The sequence below is a fragment of the Hibiscus syriacus genome, unplaced genomic scaffold, assembly GCF_006381635.1.
Source record: "Hibiscus syriacus cultivar Baekdansim isolate YM2019G1 unplaced genomic scaffold, ASM638163v2 tig00110890_pilon, whole genome shotgun sequence".
Lineage (NCBI taxonomy): Eukaryota > Viridiplantae > Streptophyta > Magnoliopsida > Malvales > Malvaceae > Hibiscus > Hibiscus syriacus.
In genome coordinates, this window is record NW_024062900.1 from 12,920,361 (window position 1) to 12,930,806 (window position 10,446).

The 10,446-nt window shown below is 36.3% G+C and overlaps 1 protein-coding gene and 1 pseudogene across 1 annotated transcript; both read left to right on the forward strand.

The window, feature by feature from the left end:
* The first annotated feature begins 948 nt into the window (after positions 1-948).
* LOC120144481 lies at positions 949-4,281 on the forward strand. The gene is made up of 6 exons (XM_039158518.1): positions 949-1,151; positions 1,842-1,951; positions 2,042-2,723; positions 2,912-2,973; positions 3,212-3,293; positions 3,837-4,281. The coding sequence occupies exons 1-6, from the start codon at positions 1,103-1,105 to the stop codon at positions 3,944-3,946; spliced, it is 1,095 nt and encodes a 364-aa protein (XP_039014449.1). The 5' UTR covers positions 949-1,102; the 3' UTR covers positions 3,947-4,281.
* An 852-nt stretch (positions 4,282-5,133) lies between these two features.
* Positions 5,134-9,874, forward strand: LOC120144458 (annotated as a pseudogene).
* The last annotated feature ends 572 nt before the right edge of the window (positions 9,875-10,446 follow it).

Genomic DNA, 10,446 nt, shown 5'->3' on the forward strand with positions numbered 1-10,446 from the left:
GCTTCATTCTTTAGATCCCCAACAAGTAAAACAACTTGTTCATTACAAACAACTGCAACATAGTACTCGGAAATGGGTTCGATTTGGCCACTGAATCTAGCAGACTTGAGGTCCCAAAACACATCAACAAGTTTATTACCATCGATTAATAATCGTTTGGAACCTTGTTTCCTCTAAAACCATCATGGTTTGAGCTACACTCTACACCCATACTGGTTCTCTCCCTGGGGACCTTCCACGGATACTGAAAGACCATAGAGTAACAGATTCTTGCACCAATTGACAGTGACCAAACAACATTAGTTGGCGATCTTCGTTCGGAAAATAGACATGAAAACATTCTCGTCGAAATGAGAAAGTTGTGAGAGAATGTATGTCGGGAGATTTGGGTTTGGGGTTTATTATTGTTTACAATAAAGAATTAGATTGAGAGAAAGGGAATGTGAAAAGAAAATTTGGGTTTAAAAAGAATCAGAAAAAGAAGAAGAAAAAGGGAGAGTTAACGGGGCGTTACTTGTCACGACAGCTAAAATTAACGTGAAGTAACAATAGGGACATAAATGAAAATGAACTAAAAGTTCAATGATGATAATGTATGTTTTAAAAGTTGGGTGACCAAAATGCAAGCGCCCTAAAAGTTTGGGACTATTTATATACTTTACCCTTAATATTTGTTTTGTCAAAACTTAAGTTTATTTTATGTCAATCATATGTCACGTTATTAAACAGCCTATTCAATATATTATGTTTCAAATTTGACCAAAATAATTGGACTAAAATTTTAAAATAAAAAAGATTCACATTTAAAATATTTAAGTACGTGAGCTAAATCTCAAAATTCGTAAAAGTACAAGGACTAACAGAATTTGTTAACCCAAAAGTTAAATTGTATATACTAAACAAAGCCCATTTAGCTAAAATTGAACCTATAGATGTTTCAGGCCTGAAACAGCTCTTTTTGTTTTTTTAGTTCTTGCGTTTTCTTTTTCTTCCCCTTTTCCAACGCCAAATTACCAAAATCGCAGAAAGCAATAAGAAAAAGGGTTTGGGGTTTCAAGTTTCGAGGTGACGGGTTTAGTATAGTTGAGAGTTGCAGAAATATATGGGGGATCCTTATTACAGATACCCTCTTGCTGCAGGAGCAGATAGAGGTGCTCACTCAATCTTGTCTTTCTTCACCCCTAAATTTAACTTCTTCTTTTTTTTTCTACCCAGAATGTCACTTGTTTGATTATCAGATTTTATCTTTTGGGTCATTGCTAATTCTTATTGTTTGTTATGCTTTTAATTTAGCTTATTCTTTTGTAATGTGCTTATATTATATCATTTGTACTTGCCTACATAAACTCGGTTATAAGTATAGTATAGTTATTCGTTTTTTTCTTTTCCTTTTTTATTTAATTATGATGTCCCGTGGCTTTTGACTGATTAAGATGTAAGTTGTAGACTCAAAAAAAGATGGTATCGTTTAATGAACTGCATTTGCTATGAATTTCTGTTGGGCACCATTATTTTGCATTATCTTTATTCAATAGTTTCTTGAAGATTTTCCTTGTGTTTTTGATACCTTTTGAATTCGATCAATGGTGTATTTTCAACAATTATATTTTGTGGAAGTGGAAAATTTTCTGCTTCACTGTCTGGTGCTTTGCACTGAGGACATCATGTCATGTCATACCTTAAATATGGAATATAGTGATAGATAAAAGAAAAGTTTTCCCGGTTTAGATTCATTTAATAGTGAATATTCTGATGTTTTTTTGCGCTTTCCATGTCCTATCTCCAAATTGATCTTAACAAGTTAAGGTTGTTTTAGTGATGGTTAGCTTTCAATGCAACAGGTAGTATTCCAAGACCCAGCTTTCCTGGCTACTTCTCAACTGAAGCAGTCCCGTTGCCATCTCATCATGTTGATATGAAGGCTGCCTCTTCTGGTGTTCTAAAGGGAGATGTAAGGCTGTTCTAGTATTTTTATCTTATCTTAAATAACTTTGGGGATTTAGAATTGCATGTCCCTTCATTTTCATTTTTTTTCAAGCAGATGAGTCAAATGCAGCCGGGAATGTATGGTGTGAACAATATTCCAAATTCTGGAGTTTATCCTGAGACCAATCTTGGTGGCTCATCAGCTGGAGCAACTGCATGGGCTTATCCATCTTTTGGAGATCCAAGTTTAGGTGCCCAAAGGTGGAATGCTCCCTTAGGTAATAGTTCAGGTGCGGGAGTTTATCCCGATCCTAGTTTTGGTGGTGTATCAGCTGGACCGTCCATTAGGGAAGTTCCAAATTTAGTTGGTCATCGATGGGATGCTCCTGGTATTAGTTCAAGTGCTGGAGTTCATCCTGAGCCCAGTCTTGGTGCTGTATCAGCTGCAGCTTCCATTCGTGGTTATTCATCTCCACTAGATATTCCAAGTTTTTGTGGCCAAAGGCAGGATGTTCCTGTAGGCATTAGTTCTAGTTCTGGACTTCATCCTGAACCCAGCCTTGGTGCGGTATCAGCTGGAGCTAGCATAAAGGGTTATCCATCTCCTCGACGAGATTCACCCTTAGTTGACCAAAGAAAGGATGGTCCATTGGGCACGAAACCTGGTATTCCTGATGCTTTAGATGAAAAGACTGCCTCTGCCAGAAATGGTGATTGTCACGTAGGCACTGCTGGAGAATCAAACATTTTGTTCGTGGATTGTCTTCCTACAAATTGTACCAGGAGAGAAGTTGGACGTATCCTTTTATTCCCATGAATGCTTTCATGAATATGGAAATAGCAATATTCCAAGAATGTCTGAGCAATATTTCAGATAAAAAGACACAAGCCTCACAATATTGTGCAAAATTAAACTGTATTATTCCTGACTATCAAAGTTTCTCATTGTTTTGAGGTCATTGTTGTCCATTACCTAACATCAAAGATCTTTTCCGTCCATTTACCGGCTACAAAGATATCAAAGTTATTCACAAGGAACCAAGACGTGTAAGTTTACTGCTCAACTTTTCTTTTGATTTAGGTTTCAGCTATTTCTAGAGCTTCTTGAAATGCTTTAGTCTGTTTTGCACTTGAGCCTTTCTATTCAGTCCTCCTGAGAAGTGTTGGGAACAAATAGCACCAAATACCGAGATGTTAACATATTTGCATTCTATTCTTCCATTAATTTAGTTTTAGTTCTGTTCTTTGTACTTTATTGTTGTCTAACTAATTAATTCAATTGTAGAGTGGAGATAGAACCATGGTTTTGTGCTTTGTAGAGTTCGACGACTCAAAATGTGCAATGATAGCCATGAGAGCTCTTCAAGGTAATCTAGGCTTCAAAATTTGCTTAGAGATTTTAAAGAGAAAAACAATGATGCATCAAAATTTTTAAGTGGTGTTTAATAGCATCTACTATTTATTTATCGAAATATAATGCATCTATGAACTATTGTGTTTCCTGTAGTTTTTATATCTAAGCTGGACCCCTCCATTTATTTCCAAAAATGGGGTTTAAGTTAGATGCTTTAACATGATATCAAGCCCGCTTCTTGTTATTCCTGCCTAACCTTAAGTGAGGTTTATGACAAACTCGTGAAGGCAGTGTTGAAGTGTCGTTACCCCTCAATTGTTGATTATTTGGATTTTCCTTTGAACTTATATTAAAGTCGGACCACTCCACCTATTGTTGGTATCATTGCTTTCAATATCATATGTGGCACATATTCAGTGGACAGTGAGTATAAAATGTGATGAAGTTCTATATGGTTCATCAATTTCTGAATATTTTGTTTTTGGTAGATGATTCAGATGCATTTTGAGTTAGCAGTCAATTACTAATAGGTGGTGGAATGTTGAATTTTCTGCAGGTTACAAATTTGACGACAAGAAGCCTGACTCTCTGGCCTTGCGAATCCAGTTTGCACATTTCCCTTTCCAGCTTCAAACGGATCGAAAGGATCACCTTCGAACTGATTGAAATGATCAATTGCGTGAGACATAAATCGTGGTTGTGTAGATTTCAATTGCATTGTATTTGTCATGGTAGAGGACAAATGGATGCACTCATGGTCAACTGTGGCAAATGTCTATGGTGAACATCCACTGTGGTGCGTTGTGATTTCATATGAGACCTCGGATGCCTTTTGATATTGGACGTGTTGATGTATCCAATTTCAATCATGTCACAGTTTTTGTGATTTTGCCTAGACAGACCAAATGAGTTCCTATTTTCTATTGTTTTGCATGTAAAAATGGCCATCACATTGATTTTCACCACTTTCTTAGAATTTATATTCGATTTTCTCTTTAAAATATGTATTTATGTATTGTGCTCTCTTATATTATGTACAGAATTATAAATTTATAAATTATATGCTAAAAGATGTATAAAATTATGAGCATGAGACAACAAATAATGTGTATATTAGCACCAGATTGCAAGTTCTTAAACCGGTGTTGTCATGCATAGCGAGGCTGTTGGTTGAACCACAACTGGTTTTGTTTTGTACGTTTATGGAGACAAGTAATTAAAAGCATATATAATGTCTCCTGCAGGTATTTTAGCACCTGCTTTAGTGGATGAAGCAGTAGAGCCCTCAAGCATGTTAAGTTGTTTTGCAGCGATCTTGGAATCATAGTCGCTTTCCTCCATCTGAATGTTCTTTTATCAGTTCTTGGAATCATAGTCGCTTTAAGTGAATGTTCTTTATCAGTTTTTTGATGCTCAAATTCAGTACATTCCCATGAAAGAGCGATATTCTTGAATACACGTCAGCCCCTACTTTGTTGATATTGTTCTTAGATTAAGAAAATCATAGTTAAGGACTATTTGTGTAGTTTATCCTTTTTAATTTTATATATTTACTATGTCAATTAGTGACCAAATATTATATCTTTTGTATCCAATGAGAAAAAGTGTACAAAATATAAACGAAAGTGACTAATCTTCTAATTTATCCTTTATTCTTTTTTAAATATTAAGTTAGACTTCTATTATAAGATTAATGGAAATTAACGATAAAGAGATTAAAATGTGTTGAAATGACAACCTTATAGATCAGAACTAATTTTTTTTCAACTGATGACTAAAATCGAATGGAATAAAAATATAAGAGACCACCCGTATAGTTTAACCTAAACAACAGCTCTAGCAGACTAAAACGATTCAAATCTCCGTTAACAGGTTCTGGATCTGATTCTCTCCGAGAGAAGACCCAACTAAGCGCAAATTCGACGATGATAGTGGAACTAGAGAACGGAGATGACGCGATTTCCTCATTGGCGTCGCCGACATCTGCCACGGCCAGTCTCCTACCCCTCGCCTCCGTCTCTCAACAGCCTTATGTCTCCGAGCTCCTCTCCTTCACCCTCGATCGCCTCCATAAGGTCCCGTTTCCTTTTTATTTATCTTCATTTCTTTTTATGTTGTTTTTGAGATTGAATCGTTTTCGTTGCTTCTGAACGTGAAGGAGCCGGAGCTTCTTCGAGTTGATGCTGAAAGGATTCAGAGGCAAATGCAAGAAGTTGCCGTTGGTAATTACCGCGCTTTTATTTCTGCTGCGGATGCGTTGGTTGCAATCAAAGAGGAAGTGTCTTCTATTGATAAGCATCTCGAATCTCTGGTAATTAACTTTCTTATTCGTTCAGTTTTTCATATTTTTACCTTTTCAGTGCTATCAGCTATGTTAGCTGTTATTTGTTGTCTGATACTGAGGTTTCATTTGATCCGTAGAATGTCATGAACTAATTTGGGAAATAGGAAATGTTTCACTTGGAAGTGTTTGGCTTTTGCGATCTTAAGTTAGGTAATAGATTTGTGATTTATGCAGTGCTGTAGGCAATTCCCTGGCTATCTTTTGGATCTGACGAGTCACGATTAGTTATTTCTTTTGTTTATGATTATAATAGAACATGTATTGAGAAGTACCTTTAACTATTTTGTCTTTAGATGTAATGCTTGTATTACTTGGGAAACCATCTTTGGATAAAGCATAAGGGCTTACAGTTGATTTGTCCCAGCATGATGAAATTTTTTTTCCTTTTTTTTAATCTGATGTGTGTACTTTCTCCCTGTGTTTGTATATACAAGATTCAATGACTGGATAATGAAGGTAGAACTTGTAAATTTTGATGGCTAATGATATTTAGGTAAGATTTCTCTAATTTTAAAAGGAGGGTAACACTCTCATGGCAACCACAGAGTTGCAAAAGGAAAAGTGGAGAAGTCTTAAGTTATAGAAGAGAAAAAGAATTGACCTTAATTTTTACACGATTTAGGTATCCTGTCAAGATTGGGAATTTATGATGCATTATTTTTCTGTTTTTTGCCTTTTTATCCTCAGAATTCTTAAGTTATTCTGCAGATATGCTAATTGTTGGGGTATATCTTTGCAGATTACTGAGATCCCGAGCCTGACATCCGGTTGCACAGAGTTCATTGAATCCGCAGAACAGATTTTGGAGAAAAGAAAGATGAACCAGACTCTTCTAGCAAACCACAGTACTTTGCTTGAGTTACTTGAGATTCCTCAGCTCATGGACACGTATGTGCTTGAATAAATTGTAAATGTTACGAGGCACTTGGTATCGTAGAATACATGCTAGAATGACACTTTTAAACTCAATTTTCTACAGATGTGTAAGGAATGGAAATTATGATGAAGCTCTTGATTTAGAAGCCTTTGTTTGCAAACTCTCAACCATGCACCCCAAGTGAGTTAAACCCTTTTATTTCCTTCATTATCAACTATTTGGAAGACAGCTTACTGATATCTGTTTTCCCCATACTTGAAAGTATACCTGCCATTCAAGCACTGGCTGCAGAAGTTAGGCAGACAACCCAATCTCTTCTCTCTCAGCTTCTCCAAAAGCTTCGCTCAAGTATTCAGGTATTTGTTTGGATGTGGTTGAATGAATGCAAAATTCGATTTTAGTTGGAGTTTTAGTCAGCTAATGATCTATGTTTGCAGTTACCAGAATGCCTTCGGATTTTTGGATATTTACGTCGAATAGGAGTATTTAGTGAGTATGAAATGCGGTTACAGGTAACTTCGCAATGCTAATTCATCAATTTCATCTCCACTCTTTTATAATTGGGCTTACTCTCCCATCCCCTATTAATTTTACTTTCTTATTTCCCCTTCTGATGACATTATTTCTTGGTTCAGTTTTTGAGATGTCGAGAGACGTGGCTTACTGGGATTCTTGAGGATTTGGACCAGAGAAATGCTTATGAGTATCTAAAAGGGATGATAAGCTGTCACAGAATGCATCTTTTCGATGTTGTTAACCAATATCGAGCAATATTTGCTGATGATACATCTGGAAGTGAAGAAAATTATGACCGTGGGCTTCTTTTTAGTTGGACCATGCATCAAATTTACTTCACACCTTAAAACTCTTAATGTCATGCTTCCAAAGATAACAGAAGGTGGATCGCTATCAAATATTCTGGACCAGTGTATGGTAAGTAAATTTTAAAACTGTAAGATTTACTAATATTAATGTCTTCATTTCCTTAAAGCTATTATTCATTATTAAGTATGGTTGTTTCTTCCTATAATATATGGTATTGGAGAAGTATTATTAATCATTTGGCTTTTGTTCGTAATGACAAACTGACAATATCTTAGTGAACAGAAGCCTGTACTCGAATTTTTTTTTGCATTTGAGCACTTGAAAGTTACCTGGTTTCAATTTTTGCAATAATAAAGCTTTGCCTTAGCACTTGTGTGTATCTGTTTCCTATCCAATACCACTTCATTCGGAATGGAGATAGTATTGCTTCTAGGTGGCTGTTATGGTCTTACTTCTTGTGAAAGAAGAAACTATGTTACATCCCATTTGATGATGCTTTTGTCTTTGTCGTTGACAGTATTGTGCAATGGGTATTGGTTGGGTTGGATTGGATTTTCGAGGCTTGCTTCCTTCTCTTTTTGAAGAGTAAATACATATTCATCCTTTTGTTCTTTTGACTACTTTTTACCCATATAATCGATTACATATGCCTCATAACTTTACAGGGCGGTACTCAATTTATTCTCTAAGAATATGAACACAGCAGTTGAAAACTTTCAGGTATGAGGCAATGGACAAAATTAGATTTTCCTCTTTACTAGTCCTAAAAAATGGGTTAGTTGCCCGAGTGTTGCAATTCGGGCCCAAATTTCGCCTGAAGAAAGCAATCTACAACTTGGTGATCTGTAACTTCTTTAATTTCTTTTACTTGGCTCCAGTTAGTTTTGGACTCACATCGTTGGGTCCCATTGCCAGCAGTTGGCTTTTCAGCAGCTAGAATCAGTGATGTAATGCCACCATCTTATCTGATGGAGCATCCACCTCTTGCAGTGTTTGTTAATGGTAAATTTCACTGATACTTGCTTTTGTTCCTTACTGATGGCTTCTCAAATGTTTTATCAAGTTTTTTCTGCCTTTAAATTTGTTCAGATAGTGAGTTTGTTTTTGAGAAAATGGTTTGGACAAACTCTCAAAGTAATAAATGACACTAGAGTTGCCAAGGGAGTATAGTTAGCTTGCATTACTCTTTCTAACTTACAGATTTAAGCTTTTTCCACCATGATTATTCCTGTTTTGAATAACAAGACAAAGAGAACCTGTCTTATTTCTCGAGTTAAAGTTTCGATGGTTCAAAGTTATGGTAAAACTATCAGAGGAATAAATGACACTAGTGCTGTCAAGGGGGTGTTAGTTAGGTCGTATTAGACATTCTGACTTTTAGATTGAAACTATTTTCATCCTTAATATTCTTGTCTTGATTGTATAGGCAAAAGAGAACTGGTTTTCTTTCTTGCAGTTCCCAATGGCTCAGTGTTGGTTTTATTGAACAGGACTAAAATGAATTGAGGTGTTTCCTGAGAAATCTAATCTTTTAAGAGTTTCCTGTAAAATCATACTCATTATAGTTCTCATTCAATTCTTGAATTTTACGAGATTTGCTACTTTCTTCGACATAGATTTTATTTTTCTCCTTGGTGATTTTACTTCTAGGTGTTTCTGCTGCAATGAATGAACTACGTCCTTGTGCCCCATTAAGTCTGAAGCATGTTCTTGCTCAAGAATTAATTGAAGGATTGCAGGCTGTTTCTGACTCCCTACTGAGGTACAATGCAACACGGATGCTCAGAGAAAACGAGTCCGGGCTTTTCTTCTCCCTTTGTCGAGCATTCATAGAGGTGCATTCTAATGAAACCTGGCAGATAATATCCCATGCAAATGTATCGATGAAGCATTTTTGACAAACTTTTCATCTACTGACGAACTTCCCCCATTCTTAGGTTGTTTCCCCGCATTGTGCGACATGCTTTGGTCGTTGTTATCCTGGCGGAGCCACTCTTATCAAGGATGCAAAGAGTTTATATGATGGAGTTGGTCGCCTGTTGGCAATCTCTTCATCGAAAGAGCCGCCTAAACCTGTTAGTAATGGAGAGGAAAAGACGACCTCTGAAAATGGTGATCTGCCTCAGCCTGCTGTGGTGGAAAATGGTGGTGAAACAACTGTCGAGAATGTAGATGGGAGGGAATAGGAGAGTCCCACTTTGCATACTGATGAAAAGATTGGTGAAGAATCCTAGGAAGATCCATTCTTTAAACATTGATTTGAATATATTACATGTAGAAAAAGGTAAGTGTTCTTTTGGTCGCTTAAAAGGTGAAATGAGAAAAATAAGTCGTTCATTATGCATATAAACAGCCCGAGAGTATAATATTAAGTTCGATCGAATGCCCGAGCTATCTTTGTTTTTTCAGCGGAGACAGTCCAGAATATTTGACATGGAAATCCTGTCAGAAAGTAGCTGAGCTTCATAATAGAAAAACCTGTATCTTGCAGTGAGCAATTTCTGTTCTTCGTTAGTGTCAAAGCATCAAATTCACCTTGCAAGGCTTTAGTACCGACCGTATATACAGTTACACCCAAGCAAATGGTGTGTATTCCCTTTTTCTCCCCATAGAAGGGTGAAATTCTTGTTTTATATAGTTGAGCAATGAATGAAAACATCATTTTTCAGTCTAGTCATCAGTTGATACTGATGCGTATTCCAACTTTGATGCTGAGATGTTATCATCATTTGATACAACTGAGTATGAGCAATATAATATGTAAGCATGCACCTCATATGTGCTATTCGATTGGCACCGGCACCGGCAATATTTTACGAATCCAATGGATCATCCTCGGCTTCCAGTCAAGAAAGTATGAGGACCATCAAAATAACTTGGATTGTAAACGAACACGATGATATGTTCATGTTCGTTCGTTCGTTTAACTTTAACGGAACAGATGAAAGAACAAAATTTCTTGTTCGTGTTTGATCGTTAAGGAATATGGTTTGTTCGTGTTCGTTCGTTAAAATGATAAACGAACGTAGACGAATTTAAGCGAAAGAACATAAAATTAATTAGGTTTATATTTGAGAAGTTTTTCCTTTTTAAATGATTTTAGGGTTTATATTTCTTTAA

What these genes read in the sequence shown, in the direction of transcription:
- LOC120144481 (XM_039158518.1), top strand. Translation starts at nt 1,103, where the DNA reads ATGGGGGATCCTTATTACAGATACCCTCTTGCTGCAGGAGCAGATAGA. An exon ending in TGCTGCAGGAGCAGATAGAG is followed by an intron (nt 1,152 to 1,841) that starts GTGCTCACTCAA and finishes TCAATGCAACAG; the next exon opens with GTAGTATTCCAAGACCCAGC. An exon ending in AGCCATGAGAGCTCTTCAAG is followed by an intron (nt 3,294 to 3,836) that starts GTAATCTAGGCT and finishes AATTTTCTGCAG; the next exon opens with GTTACAAATTTGACGACAAG.